Below are 16,854 nucleotides of genomic sequence, written 5' to 3'. Positions count from 1 at the left end.
AGGTCTGAGGATCGAGTCCTGCATCAGGCTCGATAATAAATAAATAATAATAAATAAATTATCTTTAAAATAAATAAATAATCTTTAAAAAAAGGAGAAATTTTATTTGAAGATTTTTTCTTTTTTTTAAGCTTTAGAAGATCCTGATTATAATGTCTGTGTAACTAAGTCAGTGTTATCTCCTAAAAATGACTTATCTTCTTTCTTGTCACACAATTTCAGTACTACCTACATATTTGACTGTCAACAGTCCTTATTCTCTTTTTATACATATATGATCCCATTCCTAAAGATGAATTTCTTCTGTAAATCTGTATATATGCTAATAGACTTGGAAAAAAGATAGGAAAAATAATATAGTTAAATATAAAACATAATTGCATAAAGCTTTTAGGAAAAAAAATGAGAAAGTTTTCATAACCCAGGCCTAGATAAAGAATTCTTAGAATTGCTATAAAACATAAATTTGAAAAATTGGATTTAATAAAAATGCTTAAATTTTACTCTGCAAAAAGACCCTTATTAAGATAAAAAGATGAGAGAAAATATTTACAAAACACGTATCTGACAAAAGACTAGTGTCACGAATTCGAAAATAAAAATTTAATGCTGTGAAAACACAACATTAAAAAACACACATATAATAATCTAATTAGAAAATGTACAAAAGACATGAATAGAAATTCCACCAAAATATCATACAGATGACAAATAAGTACAAGAAAAGGTGTTCAACATCATTAGCCATCAGGGAATGCAAACTAAACCTCAATGAGCTATCATTACACAATGATCAGAATGGCTAAAATAAAAATTGGTGACCACTCCAAACGTTAGCAAAAATACAGAAAAATTGACTCACTCATGTATTGCTACTCAACCGTGTGAGTATATAGAGAGTACAGCCACACTGGGATACAGATTGGCTGGTTGTTTTTTGTTTTTTAAGTAAAACTAAGCATGCAACAACGATACTGCCCAAAAATTACAGTCCTGGTCACTGAAAAACCTACACATGAATGTTCATCGCAGATTTATTTGCAGTAGTGAAAGATTGGAAACAACTGAAATATCCTTCAGTGGGTGAAATGTCGAATTATGCAACTTTTAGATCATGGAATCAGCAATAAGAAATGAACAAACTGTTGACAGATGTAAGAACTTGGATGAATCTTCAGAGAATTATACTGTTGGAAAAACACTAATACCCAAAGGTTGCAGACTGTATGATTCCACTTATATAGCAATCTTAAAATGATACTGTTATAAAAATGGAGGACATACTAATGGTTTTCAGGGATTTGCAATTGAGGGATGTTATGAGATGGATGTGGCTTAAAGGCAGTATCAGGGATGCTTGCTTGTGGCAACAGATATGTTCTGTATCGTGACTATGGTTATAGATACACAAACCTATATGTGTGATAAAATAGTGTAAAACTAAATACACAAGCTCACCCACACAGATCTATATCTATATCCTGCAATATCGTACTGTCGTTTTGGAAAATGTTTCTTTTGAAGGAAAAATGGGTAAATGGTAAGTGAGATAGCCCTGTATTATTTCCCACAACTGCATATGAATCTATAATGGTCTTAAAACATTTTTTAAGGAATTAAAAAACAAAAGAAATCTCAATTCACTTAGTATTTTATGGTGCCTTTATTTCTTCTACATTTCTACTTTCCTATTTGCTTGGTATTTCTAACTTTAGAAAAGTGATGTAACACAGTTCAATATTTTAGAGATAGATGGGATATTTCCATCCAGAAGTTTCAAATATCAGCAAGTGAGAAGTAAACAAGTGAAATGCTCGATTTATAGTCACTGCACAGCAGCTATGTAAAGATATCAGTTTTCTGCCTTGCCCCCAGACAACCAGGGCATTTTGCATTCTGAATGCTGAAGCAACACATAGTTATCTCCTGGAAGTAAATTAAACATCCAAGTATATTGATGTTCTGAAATGAAGTCAATGCAGATAACCTCTTATTCCCAGAGTGGGGAAACCTGGCTTGTTCTCTGCAGGTTCAGGAAAGGAAAATCTTTAGGAAAAAATATATCGGGTAAAACCATTAGACCTAAGGGAAACCATAAAAATAGATCAATTAGAATTAATTAAAAGTCTTGATTAAAGAGAATTCTGTAAAGTAATAAAATTTTGGTCTAGTTATGATCCAATCCTGAAGGAACACTATTTGCTCATGTTGGGAAAGATGAGTCTTGCCAAAGTCTTAAACAGGTAATAGAAATCCAGAATGGCTGAAGTCAAGTATGTACGTGAGGATGATACTAGGCCCATAAAATGGGGCCACTTTATAAAGATCATACTATGGAATCTTTACTTAATCACAAGGAAAATAGACATTTCCTCAAGAGAGTGAACAGAGAAGAGAAGTGAACATATTGGTCTTTTAAAAACACCTTGCTGTCTCTCAAATACTCCTCAAAACCTAATGGTTGATCCAGTAGTAGTTCTTCCGTAGTTGTCGTAGCAACACTGTATGAATGCATTTCAGTAGGTAAAAATGACTAATGAAGAATTTTTTTTAAGTGGGTTCGAATAACTTTGCTATATTAAACAGCTCTACAGAAGTCTTCCAAGATACTGTTAGATAAAAAAACAAAAGTTACTAAATTATAGGTATATTATAAATTCCAGTCTTGATAAAACCAATAAAAAACCATAACCTATACATATATTTATATATTTATTTATATTATAAATTTTATGTATTAATATATTATTCCTTGTATATTTTATGATATACATTAATATATTTGCAAAGGCAAGGAAAAAACATGAAAAACAGCAACTTATTGCAGTAATTCCATTAGGATTGGGAATCAAGGAGAGACAGCAAATTTTAGTTGAACAAAAACAGTATTTTTTGAATAGTTGAATACATAAGTTGCACCTATGAAATTCAATGGTGGAAATACATACATGTATTGAGTGAAACAAATAGGGATGCCTCAGAGCATCAATGTTCAATAGAAATGTACTGCAAGTTACAAACACGAGTCACATATGTATTTTAAAAATTTTTTAGTACCTACATTAAAAAGTAAAAAGAAACATGAAACTAATTTAATTCATATATTTTAACCCACTGCATCCAAAATATTATCATTTCAACAAGTAAGCAATGTAAATATTAATGAGATACTTTACATTGTTTTCATACTAAGTCCTGGAAATCCAGTGTGTGTTTTACACTTTCAGATATTTCAGGTGCTTAGCTATATGTCAATAGTAGCTACCATTTTGGACAGTGCAACTTTAGAGGAAGCTGATGGTTTTGCTACTGATAAATTACACTGGCAGAGACAACTTCACTATTTGTCAACTCATTGATGGCATGGCCATATTTGGCCCTAGTCTCATGGTCTCAATCTTGGGTCAGCTTCGCATTTTCCAACTCATTCATAATTCTTCATTCGAGAAGGCTTAATTTTTTCAGACGTTACTACCAGACTGTGTATAGAATTATCACAAAATCTACAGTTGAAGTGAAAACGATGAACTGCATTTCTTAGAAAATGGTAAGACACTGGCTTCTAAAAAAATCTGTGAACACAATTTTATAAAGATAAAAAGGTAGTATCTTCTGAATTTGGGCTGTGGCAAGTTTGAATGACTATAAATATTTTCTACTGAAGGAGAGGACAAAGAAGACAAAATTCCACAAAAATAAAAATTCCTTAGCCAAGACATTTATGACCCAGTATCTCATCTGAATATTTACATGAAGAGTTTTTCTTCAAGCTCCAACTCAATTACTGTGTAGCAGGGTAAATTTGGATAATTGCCACAAATGCCCCAAACCTTAGTTTTTCTGGTTATCTCTAGAGAACTAAATATGTTCCAAAACTTTTTCTAAAGTCATGTGGTAACACTATATGAACAAAGTTCATTGTAATATATAGTGAAATAATTAGAATGATATATTTGAAATTGAATTTAAGGAGACTTCCAGAGAGTAATTTCTAAATGTAAATTACTTGGGGTCTGAATTTTGGGGAAATAAGATAAGGAAAAATGTACTAAAGCTAAACTGAAGAAATAATTTTCAAAATGGTGAATATATTAATAAATTTGTCTCTTTAAAAACTTGTGTCATTGTAAATATACTGACAGGGTCACACGGATGGTTTTAGCCCACCTGATTTTTAGGGGTACTGTCTAAACTGTTGTGCTACAAACACAATGCGCAATAACTAAGAATGGACAGATTTCAGTACTTGGTATCTTTCTCATCTTCAACAAAACGTCATGGGACTGGACCATCATTCACTCAACTAAATCCCAGAATTAGTAAGGGTTGTTGAATATTAGAGGAGTGCATTTTTATATCATTGGTTACCCATATTCCTTCTACACTGGTTGGAAAATTGACTGCTTCTTTGAGAATAAAATGATAAATTTCTTTCTTTACGCTTCAATAGTTATCCAAGATATTTCATTGTTTGGATTTGTGTGTTCCACTACTAAAATATATCAAGTTGCTATCCAGGTCAAGGCAAGAAAGTGGGTATGCTTTTGAAGTATTTTAATTGTCAGCCAATAAGTAAAATATCTACTTTAAGAAAATTTGATATACAAATATCCAACTTAAGAAACAGTTACATTTTGAGAATGATTATCACATTGAAAAATAATTAATCATTTTACAAAATAATTCACTACCATTTTTTTCTTTTTTTCTTTTTTTTACATAGTCAGTTTCCCTACTGAAGTTAATACAGAATTATTTACACAGAATTCAGGAATACCTCTATCACAAATGGTGAGGTAATCTTCATAACATTTTTTCTTGTAAATGGGTTTTCCAAAATAGATCAAGTACTGTGAATATAACCTAGTTTTGTTAAAGTTAAGCTGAATTTTATAGACATTCTTCCACCTAACCCTGGCAATAAATAAATAAGTAAAAGTGAGCAAGGTCGGAAGGACATGAAACATAAGAAACATTATTTATACAAATGAAGGTGTGATTTCAAACCTCTCTTTGGTGTTTAGGAATTTATTTTCATATAAATATGAATGGAAATGAAAGGAAACCCCAAATTACTCATTTAAAGACCTCAAAAAATACCATCCTTCTATTTGCAATCCTGTTTTATGTTTTATTCTTTCCCTACTGTTCATCTTCATTAATGCTACTTAATGTCACTACATATTTAGAATAATGTTCAATCCAAAAAAAAGAATAATGTTCAATCCTAGAACATATTGTACGAACAATACCCAATATTTTGTTTAAACTCATAAATGCATCTGTCAGTGACATCTGAAGGTTGTTAAAAACCATCATTTTCAGAACATGGGAAGCACAGTGTTATTGGCTCCAAGTAAATCCCTCTGTTATCATCATGTTTACCTGGAAAATACCAGCATCCTAACCCTTGATATAAAAAACTGTTGGGAACATTTTTTTATTGTTTCTTTTATTGTTGGTGGTGTTATTTTAAAGAACAGAGGACATTTGAAATTAAATCTTGGTAAAGCATGTATAATGGTGATGTATATGATTTTTACTTTGGAAAAGATTAATAACAGAAGCAGCAAAATGGAATCATTGGAAAATACCCCAAATGTCGAGAATAAGTCTATGTTCCCTTACTACTGTATGTCTGACTTAGAATCATTGGGTATTTCACACTGCCCAGGGCTTATTGTGAGTCCTAACATACTTGAGATTAAGGTGCACTTGATGTAGTGGGAATATGCACTAGCCCTATTGTGCGTCTTCAAACCTACCAGGCCAAATCTAATCTATAATTAGATTATATAAATCTAATTTCTATAATTTGATTGAGTCTAAAGAATGACATATGTCTTTAATTTTCTGCACTCTCTTGCTATAAAGGAGGGAACACAGATTTATGGAGTTTACTAAATTCATTTTCTCTCAAAATATACCATTTCAAAAGCAGCAATAGTAGCCTTTATATGTGCACAGTTTTTGCTTGGTCTTGTTGATGTTTTCTGAGAGGCAGCACACACATATAGTAGTTACGGCATGGCCCTGGAGGATCCATCAGAGATCCATTCATTAGCTGTGAACCTTCACCTAATCAGTTCTTACTTCTGTTTTGTCTAAAAAGTGGGAATAAGAACAGTAGTTTCTTCAGAGGATTGTTGTGAGTAGTTACATACATGTTAATACTTGCATTGCACAGAGAACAGTGGCTGGCACTGTTACTGCTATTATTCCTTATTTTCAATATATCATAATCAGAAACTGGGTTTTGTAATACTATACAGTTTTGGGTCAATGCTAAATCATGTGCAATTTGTCTAGTCCATGGAGGTAATTTCTCATGTAAAATGAACTCAGCATCTTTCTATCAATTTGAAATAAATGCTAATTGCATGTGGTGAAGGAACTTCTATTTCCATGGTGGCTTAAATAGACACAAGCTACATAATGTAAACTTTATGAAGTTGCCAGTGCCCTTTTATATCAGGTAAAAACATTTTCTTTTTAGTGGTTCAGTGAGTAAGTGTAATATAAGCTAGATTACATTGAAAACAACAGAAGAAACAATAATTAAGAATGTTATCCCTTAAGGGAAAGCTTTATATCTACAGCTGCTGCTAAAATTAATAATGATTTGGGGTGATTTTAATTTTAAAGAAATATGTACCAGGGATCCCTGGGTGGCGCAGCGGTTTAGTGCCTGCCTTTGGCCCAGGGCCCGATCCTGCAGACCCGGGATCGAATCCCACGTCGGGGTCCCGGTGCATGGAGCCTGCTTCTCCCTCTGCCTATGTCTCTGCCTCTCTCTCTCTCTCTCTCTGTGACTATCATAAATAAAAATAAATAAATAAATAAATAAAATATGTACCAGTCACTGGGCAGAAGATGAGGAAACTATTAGGTGTTTGTACTTATTTTGAATTGGCAACAATGTCACACTGATTGAAAATAACTTTGCTTAGATTTAGGCTTTAGGATGAATTTATTTTCATCTGGATATTATGAGAATGCAATCATCTGGCTTCATTGGAGGTGCATTAACTATTCTAATTCATTGTTATTCTTTTCTAGTGCTGAGAACGTTTGCCACATTTTGAAATTCTGTTATTCACCAAGCCTGGTATTTGTACTGACCAGCATTTGAACGTAAAAAAGGTCATTAAAAAAAACTTAAATAAAACTTTTGTCATGACCAAATCTCATTAAAAATAATCAATCATCAATATTTATTAAGACAGACATTTATTTTACTTACTGAAAGGAAAAACTGGGCAACCTAAAACTCCAAGTGCATTTGACTTTCATTTTGAGAGGGAGTTTGATCATGACTCCATGAGAAGAAGGCTTGCTTGCTTTAATTTGTAATTATTTTATATGTGAAGAAATAATTTGGGAATATTGTGTATTAAAGCCAAACTGTAGGGCTACCGAAAAGCCCTTGATGAGGAACCATCTCTAGAGAGCTTAAAAAATTATGAAAAGCTCTAATATCTCAGCTCCATCATTTTTTTGCACATAAAAGTATCTATGATAGGAGTCCACTACCACATGAAATAAGTTGCATTTGTTTTAGTTGAGAAAGAGAGCTAAAAACTTCCTGTGGATTATTGCAACAGTACAAGAATACAAGGTTTATTTATCAACAACAACAACAAAAAATGGTAAAACAAATTGTGAAAGCAAAAGCTGGCTACAAAACCAGGGTTTTTGATAGCCTTTGCCTTATTTAAACATGTTACACGTTAATATGCCACAGTTGATAAATGCTATAAAGTGGAAGTTAGCGTTTGCTAGTTTACTTCAAACATCTCCCCCTACCCAGAGCACTATGGCAAATATGTATACATATAACCCATGCTTCTGCCTTCAAGTATCACAGTCTTGTGGTCACATAATCTTCATGGGTGACTGTGTCTGTGAGGTTCACATCATAGTCTATACTAGAGTCCTCTTCCTTTGCATGCTTCTCCTTTGGTATTATGGGAACAGTGTCCTCCACCACCACCTTCTCTGACTTGAAGGAACACACTCTCTTGCCCACCTGTAAACCCAGGCAGTCCGTATTCCTTTCTCGATGGTCCACTAATATACATTGTTCACTGAGACCAGGGATGTTCAAGTCACCCCGTGAAGCCAATCCTCGGGATTCCAGTTGAATATTTCTCTCCAGTGGTCTTTCGGCCTGTTGACGAGTAACTTCTTCTGAAACAGAAAAGATTTGGTTTGCATTTTGCTCAGCAGCGTTTTGTTTTGATCGTCTATGAAACAACCCAAAATTTTTTATATCGGTCACAAAATTCACTTTTCTCTGCTTCTCCCTGGGGGGCTCTTGCACCACCAGGGCAGAGCCATTGCTGATGTTGTGTCTTTCGGAGGCAATTGCTGCTGATCGGGGGTGAATCAGAGTGGTTAAATCAAACAGGCTGAAGTTCTTTCTCTTGTCCTTGCTACTACCTTCATTATCACTCTTTTCATCGGAGTCGGCGGAATTGGAGGGCTCCTTCGAAGCCTGAGCTGACTGTACCGTCGAGAATTTGCTTCCTCGTAGTAAACCCAGGACTTCAAAGCGGAAACTGGAAATGTCTTGCTTTAGTTCCTAAGTGGAAATGTAAAATGGAATATTAGCCATTAGAAATGACAAATACCTACCATTTGCTTCAATGTGGATGGAACTGTAGAGTATTATGCTGAGTGAAGTAAGTCAGCCGGAGAAGGACAAACATTATATGGTCTCATTCATTTGGGGAATATAAATAATAGTGAAAGGAAATAAAGGGGAAAGGAGAAAAAAATGAGTGAAAATATCAGTGAGGGTGACAAATCATGAGAGACTCCTAACTCTGGGAAACACACAAGGGGTAGTGGAAAAGGAGGTGGGTGGGGGGGTTGGGGTTACTGGGTGATGGGCACTGATGTGGGCACTTGACAGGATAAGCACCGGGTGATATGCTGTATGTTGGCAAACTGAACTCCAATAAAGTAAAAGGATAAAAAATAATAAAATAAAAATAATTAAAAGTGATTTTAATTCACATACACAAATGTAAAATGACTAAACAGATACACATCAGGAAACATCATGAGCACATTTCATATATGGCTCTAATGGGTTTTCACTCATTTTTTAGAAGATTTTATTTATTTATTCATGACAGACAAAGACATAAGCAGAAGGAGAAGCAGGCTCCCTATGGGAAGCCTGATGGGGGACTCTATCCCAGGACCCCAGGATCACCACCTGAGCCGAAGGCAGACAATCAACCACTGAGCCACCTAGATGTCCCAGTTTTCACTCATTTTTAAGAGCTAGGATTCCACTGTGCTTCGGTTCTCTCTCTGGCACATGAATCATTTTGACACCCTCCTATTTCCCTGTTGGAGCTCAGTAGTAACAAGGAGACTTCCTCAGGTTGATGCAAAAAGAAACAAGAGTATACTGGATTTCTGTGGGACTACAGTTTCAAATCCTTCTTCTCCAAAATTTTCATCTACTTTCAAGTCACCTCTCATTCTCTCGGGGATGCATTTTTAGGAGATTTTTAATATTAGCACATTCTGCTGTTCAGAGAGCTATCTAAAATAAAATAATTAAAGCGGCGTCTAGCCTTCCAAGAGTTAGCAATTACCTTCTATTGTTTACTACCTTGGAGTTGAATTTATTTCAGCATCTGGGTCAGTTACTAAATCTTGCAAATTGCTTTAGATCAGACAACCTTTCATAGATTCATCCTTTACTTTTATCTTCTTGGACAACTGAATTCTCAGTCCTAATCTAATGATGGCTTTCCTGGGGGCCTTCTGCCTCCAGCCTATCTCCCAAAGCACCATGGATCATTTAACTACAAAACTTGGATGTTGTGGTTGCAAAGAACATTTGGAATGCTGGACAACTTTCAATCTGTGCTTTCCATTTTGCAATTCATCTACCTTCTTGCCTCACCAGCTGCTTATCTTTATTCTCTTGTCAGATCTGCTGCTTTTCACTGTTAAAGAGTCTTCTGCAGGGTTTCTTTTACTCATTTGTTTTTGCCTGTAAGATAGTATTGACTTTGCTCATTCTTCCAAAACCTTTAAGAACTCAGGCAAAATAGCAAAGGTATTTTATACACATGATGCAAGCATATATATTACAGGTATTCCACCTACCTCTTCTGATAAAATTAAAACTCAGGGAAAAAGGCTAAGTTTGTAAGCTATAATTAAGGGCAAACCTTTCTGCTACCTAATTTCTGCTACCAAAGCTGTGCAGGGCATAAAGAGGGCTTTTGTTATTGTTTTTAGCATCTTAGTTACTAAATGTTTCAGGTTCAAATATAAGACTGAAATTTCAAAAACTAAAGCTCATTAGGATGTTACTAGGATCAGCAAGTCCAAATGCCACTTGCCATTAGGATTTTCTCTGCATCCAACTGTAAGTCCCCTCCATGCTGAAGGTTAAAAATTCTTACAATCTATTTTGAGAAGAAATTTCACCACTTAAAAAATAACCACGTAAATAGCCTTGAATTTAAAAGTAAGAAGGAGTGCCTGGGTGGCTCAGTCAGTTAAGCATCTGGCTCTTAATTTTGGCTCCTCAGGTCATAATCTCAGGGTTGTGGGATCCAGCCCTATGTTGGGCTCTGTGCTTGGTGGGGAGTCTACCTTGAGATTTTCTCTCTCTCTCTCTCTCTCTGCTTTCCCTCCCTCACTTTTTCTCTCTAAAATAAATAAATCGAAGAAGAAGAAGAAGAAGAAGAAGAAGAAGAAGAAGAAAAGAAGAAGAAGAAGAAGAAGAAGAAGAAGAGAAGAAGAAGAAGAAGAAGAAGAAGAAGAAGAAGAAGAAGAAGAAGAAGAAGAAGAAAAAGAAGAAAGAAGGAGGAGGAGGAGGAGGAGGAGGAGGAGGAGGAGGAGAAGACACATGGGCTTGCTGGAACACATGGCTGAGTTTCCAGTTCTGATTTTAAATGTGCTGTGTCTGGTGTTATGCTCTGCAGAACCCTCTTGGTGATGAGGATGAAAATGATTACCTTAAAGTTCTCTTCTGTCAAACCTTCTTCAGTTTTGGCATCTCTGATCATTGCAGCAACGTATCGCTTCACCAGGTTCCTCATGACCTCCTGAGACACGTCAAAACACAATGGATATTCAATGCATAAATATGATTTTTCTTTTGAGTCAGTTCTGAAGAGGAGACTGGACTTCATTTTAATGCAAATTTCAAGATACAATAGAATATCTTACTTGATATTGGTGATGTCTCCTCAAATTATCAGCAGCCCGCCTCTGAAAAGGGAAGAGGCATTTACTTCTCAGAGTGATATGTTACCATTTTGGAAAATAATTCATTGTTCTTTTAATGGAGAATATATTTTTCTTCACTTCTCCAAAGTGAAAATTTTACTAGACAATGAACAATAGCTAGAGTGCGTCACATTGTGGGACCCAGGACGTTGAACCGAAGTCCCAGGCCTGGCGGAGCAGCAGGACCGGCTCCCTTCGGTGCGGCCCCGCCCCCCCCCCCCCCCCGCGACCCCACAGGCCCTGCTTACTGCCCACGGCGCTGCCCACCCTGTCGAGCCGCCGGGCACCCCTCCCGGCCCCGGCCCCGGCCCCGGCCCGCAGCCACGCAGCCCCGCCTTGTGCCCCGAAGCCGCGCGGATCCGGGGCTGCTGCGGGGTAAGGGGCCACGCGGGGCCCCTGCGTGCGGGCCCACGGGACCGGGCAACTTTCCGCCCATGGACAGTCCCGCGGGCCCCGGGCCCCGTAGAGCTGCGGCGCCTCTTAGCCTCGGGGGCCAGGTCCCTGCTCCCTGCGTCGGGCGCTCCTGGACCCAGGCCCGTGTGTTTGCATCCGGGCGGCTCCTCGGGGGTTTCTCGGATTCGCGATCTGGGGCACGACAACATGACTCAAAAGAATGAATGAACCAAAACAACAAAGTGCAAGGCTATAATCTCTGAGGCAATTAACATAGAGACAATGAACAATGATGGGAACTTGTTCTTTTAATAGAAGGTGACAGAGAATTAGAAAATCCTAATTAACATGTACCCCAAATCACTTGAAATAATTCTGAGACACGGATGAGACATATCAAATTAAAAAAAAAAGGAATAAAAACAAAAATTCAATACAGTAAGAAGTTCACATTATAACAATATGAAGGTCTTCATGAGTATCAGCCTAGCAAGATTGAGAATTTAGCCATGATATGCAACATGTAATCTGGAACAGTGCTAGACCACTAACCTCCCCAACACTAAGTTCAATCAGATGTACAATAAGAGGGATTGCCTCTTTCATTAGATGGCTGGATTTGACAAATAATAAGATTCTATTCAAACACAGGGCTCATAAATTCATCATTTTAAAAAATAAACATAAGTCTCAGCTGTCCTTTTGAAAAGATCATTTGAGAGTACAGCCAGAGTTAGCACAGAGTAGTGATTCCTGGAATGCAGAATGCAGGGAGAGGATGATTAACGATTAAAAGAAAAGTCCACAATAAATTGAGTTAAATAATAAACGACACTAAAATATATAATTGCAGATTTCATGAGTATTCTAAAGAAGAACTATCATAATCCCCATTTTGTGCATGTTGAATACATGTCAGTATTGATTCTTAAGAAAGAAAACTGACCAGATTAATCTAAAATAAAAATATTTCTCTAATAAAGGAATGAATTTAGTAGATTGTGAGAAAGCAAAGCAATAACATATCCAGGGTTTAAATAAACCTTTTGATCTTGTTCCTTACTAAATACCTAGTCCAATAAAATGGAATTCCAAAAAGAGTTGTGAATGCATCACTGTGAAATGAAATTAGGAAAAAAATAATGCAAAAGAAACTCTTTTTTCACTTTAGGGAATAGGAAGAAAGGCTTTTTCACTGGCCAAGAGAATAGATTTATGTTGCATGATTATTAGTGACTTTTAGGAACAGTTGAGATAATGCTTAACTTCCTAAAAGCCATTAATTATTTAAATACCATTCATTTTTACCTGAATCTTAAACACATTTTCAATGTAATTATGCTATTCACTAAAAGACTGGGAATTTGAAACTTACTACAAAATCAGGATATCTTGGAAAAAATATAGATAGCATGGGAATTTTACGACTGAGCCACAAGATGGAGGTATATGACTCCTATTGAGACATAGCTCAGCTGAATTAAAAAAAAACAAAACAAAAAACACTCTGTAATGAAACAAGCCTTCCAGATCTCTTTAAATTTACTTCAAGTGGACACAAATACTAAAGCAAGCTGTGTACCAAATTCTTTAACACTTTCACTACAAATATTGTACAGGAGACCCATATTGCATGATTTAAGTAGATAGAAACTTTGAATTTAGTGTAGAATTTAGTCAACTCAAGTTTGATTACTTTGGGCTTCTACAGCATTTTGCTATTCTATTTTGGGCAAAAAAAGCCAATAAAAAGTAGTGAGAAGAGAGCAATCTGAAGTCAAGATTTAACTTTAAACTTCCTTAATGCAAAATTAAAGCTAAGAATAACAGAATCAGAAAATTATTGAGTAATAAGTGAAAACTCTCATGATGCATCTTAGTACTGAAAAGAGCACAGACTGTCTTTTCTTCAGCAGAACCTATTCATAAACAAATTTAGAAATTTTAATACGAATATAAAAAAGACCAAAGATTACACTTTAAAAACTAATCTTGAGATTGATTTTTCTGGGGAAAAATTTTTTAAGAAGCAAAATAGTCTGACAGAAAGAGAGAACACAGTTTAAATTCCCTATGATAACTTTCAGGAGCTATCCTATAGCCCAGATTTAATCAGAGTTAATATAGTTCATTGTTTGTGCCAACCACTGCTCTTCCACACCCACATGGTAATACTACGCAACTATCTTTAGTCTTGTGAGATTCTATCAGCCAACTGAACTTCAATATCCTAGGAAAATAACAGATGAAGCTAACCATCTTCTGAGTATTGAAAACAAAAATGAATAATAAATTCACCAAATGATGGCCACTAAATTATGCAGCTCAGGTATCTCTCATGTCTATGTGATTTCTCATTTTCAGCACCATAGAACTGATTCCCATCGACCATTACTACATGCCCACATGTCTACTTTCATACTTTCTGAGAGGTGTTGGGGTGTCACTTTAAGAATATGTACTTAGGGGTCACCTGGGTTTGAAGGGGGCTGAGCCTAAATAAGGAATTATCTGGAGGTCCTCTCCCATTCCCATTTTTTTTTTGCAAGGCAAAGACCGATGATTTTGAAGATTAAATGAGAGAAGAGATTTAAGACATCTATCACTAATGTTAACTAGCTAGTTAACGTCCTCTTTCCTTTTCCTTTTTTCTTTTTGCCCTTTGCAATTAATAACATGATTTAACACAGGTTCTAAAAAATATTCTTCACTCATAAAACTTGTGGATAATTTGACACATATCAGGATTACCCCAGAGAAGTCAAAGAAGATGTACTTGTCTCTCTTTGTGTGATTTGCTTGGCATTTCATGCTTGAGGACAGCATTTATTTAGCAAAAGATTTGAATGTTTTTGACCTAGACAGTAGAGGTGTGAAAGTAAATTTGTATTTAAGTAATAGGGTGAGGGGATGGTTTTACTAAATATGGATAGATGTCGTGCAAATTCTGTAGGCATTTTTGTTTTATTAAGGCTCATTTTTTTAGAGCAATTTAAGGTTCAGAGCAAAATTGAGTGGAAGGTACAGAGATTTCCCATATAGTCCCCTACTCACACACGCATCGCTTCTCCTATTATCAACATCCCTAACCCAAGTGGTACACTGTTACAATTGATTAACCTACATTGATACATCATAATCACCCAAAATTCATAGTTTACATTACTGTTTACATATTGTATACCCCATGGGTTTGGACAAAAGTATAAAGACATGTATCCATCATTATGGTCTCCTATAGAGTATTTTAATTACCCTAAAAATCTTCTTCCTTGCCTATTTATCTCTCCTTTCCCTGCCCCCACCACCTCAATCTCTGCCTATCACTAATCTTTTTACTGTCTCCATAATTTGGCCTCTTCCTCAGAATATATTATATTATAGTTGGAATTATACAGCTGGAATCATATAGTACATAGTCTTTTCAGATTGCCTGCTTTAACTTGGTAATATGGAGACTAGGTTTCTCTAGGTCTTTGCATGCCCTGATAGCTCATTTCTTTTTATCACTGAGTAAACAATACTCAAATGTCTGGATGTACCATAACTTATCCATTCACCTACTGAGGGACATCTTAGCTGCTTCCAAGTTTGGGCAATTATGAATAAAGTTGCTATAAACATCCTTGTGCAAGATTTGTATGGACATATGTTTTCAACTCCTTTGTGTAAATGCCAAGGAGTGCGATTGCTAGATTGTATGGTAAGAATATATTTAGTTTTGCAAAAAACTGTCAAACTGTCTTCCAGAGTAACTTACCCTTATGTATTCCCATTAGCAACAGATGAGAGTTCCTATTGCTTCATATCCTTACTAGCATTTGGTGTCGTCAGCGTTCCACTTTTTGGCCAATTTATTTTTATTTTTTTTATTGGAGTTTAATTTGCCAACATATAGCATATACCCAGTGCTCATCCACTCAAGTGCCCCCTTCAGTGCCCATCACACAGTCACCCCAATCCCCTGCCCACCTCCCTTTCCACAACCCCTTGTTCACTTCCCAGAGTTAGGAGTCTCTCATGCTCTGTCACCCTCTCTGATATTTTCACTCATTTTCTCTGCTTTCCCTTTATTCCCTTTCACTATTTTTTATATTCCCCAAATGAATGAGACCATATAGTGTTTGTCCTTCTCCGACTGACTTAACTTCATTCAGCATAATACCCTCCAGTTCCATCCACGTTGAAGCAAATGGTGGGTATTTGTCATTTCTAATGGCTGAGGAATATTCCATTGTATACATAGACCACATCTTCTTTATCCATTCATCTTTCGATGGACACCGAGGCTCCTTCCACAGTTTGGCTATTGTGGACACTGCTGCTAGAAACACTGGGGTGCAGGTGTGCCGGTGTTTCACTGCATCTGTATCTTTGGGGTAAATCCCCAGCAGTGCAATTGCTGGGTCGTAGGGCAGGTCTATTTTTAACTCTTTGAGGAACCTCCACATAGTTTTCCAGAGTGGCTGCACCAGTTCACATTCCCAAAAACAGTGCAGGAGGGTTCCCCTTTCTCCACATCCTCTCCAACATTTGTTGTTTCCTGTCTTGTTAATTTCCCCATTCTCACTGGTGTGAGGTGGTATCTCATTGTGGTTTTGATTTGTATTTCCCTGATGGCAAGTGATGCGGAGCATTTTCTCCTGTGCTTGTTGGCCATGTCGATGTCTTCTTCTGTGAGGTTTCTGTTCATGTCCTTTGCCCATTTCATGATTGGATTGTTTGTTTCTTGGGTGTTGAGTTTAATAAGTTCTTTATAGATCTTGGGTACCAGCCCTTTCTTTATCTGATATGTCATTTGCAAATATCTTCTCCCATTCTGTAGGTTGTCTTTTAGTTTTCTTGACTGTTTCTTTTGCTGTGCAGAAGCTTTTTATCTTGATGAAGTCCCAGTAATTCATTTTTGCTTTTGTTTCTCTTGCCTTCATGGATGTATCTTGCAAGAAGTTGCTGTGGCCAAGTTCAAAAAGGGTGTTGCCTGTGTTCTCCTCTAGGATTTTGATGGATTCTTGTCTCACATTTAGATCTTTTATCCATTTTGAGTGTATCTTTGTGTCTGGTGTAAGAAAATGGTCTAGTTTCATTCTTCTGCATGTGGCTGTCCAATTTTCCCAACATCATTTATTGAAGAAACTGTCCTTTTTCCAGTGGATAGTCTTTCCTGCGTTGTCAAATATTAGTTGGCCATAGAGT

At 36.3% G+C, this 16,854-nt stretch overlaps 1 protein-coding gene across 2 annotated transcripts in view; it reads right to left on the bottom strand.

Moving 5' to 3' along the window:
• Positions 1-4,539: 4,539 nt before the first annotated feature.
• The window catches only part of TRPC4 (transient receptor potential cation channel subfamily C member 4), a 208,226-nt gene continuing 195,911 nt past the window's right edge, over positions 4,540-16,854 (bottom strand). For both annotated transcript variants that reach the window (XM_025462421.3, XM_025462422.3), the window contains exons 9-11: positions 11,209-11,250; positions 10,995-11,084; positions 4,540-8,584 (exon numbers count right to left, since the gene is read on the bottom strand). In XM_025462421.3, coding sequence (XP_025318206.1) covers positions 7,862-8,584; positions 10,995-11,084; positions 11,209-11,250 — 855 coding nt within the window. In that variant the 3' untranslated portion in view covers positions 4,540-7,861. The remainder of the gene's footprint in view (positions 8,585-10,994; positions 11,085-11,208; positions 11,251-16,854) is intronic.

The sequence above is a fragment of the Canis lupus genome, chromosome 25 (assembly GCF_003254725.2).
Source record: "Canis lupus dingo isolate Sandy chromosome 25, ASM325472v2, whole genome shotgun sequence".
NCBI lineage: Eukaryota > Metazoa > Chordata > Mammalia > Carnivora > Canidae > Canis > Canis lupus.
Note: the sequence above shows the minus strand (reverse complement) of the source record. Positions and strands in the feature narration are given on the sequence as shown.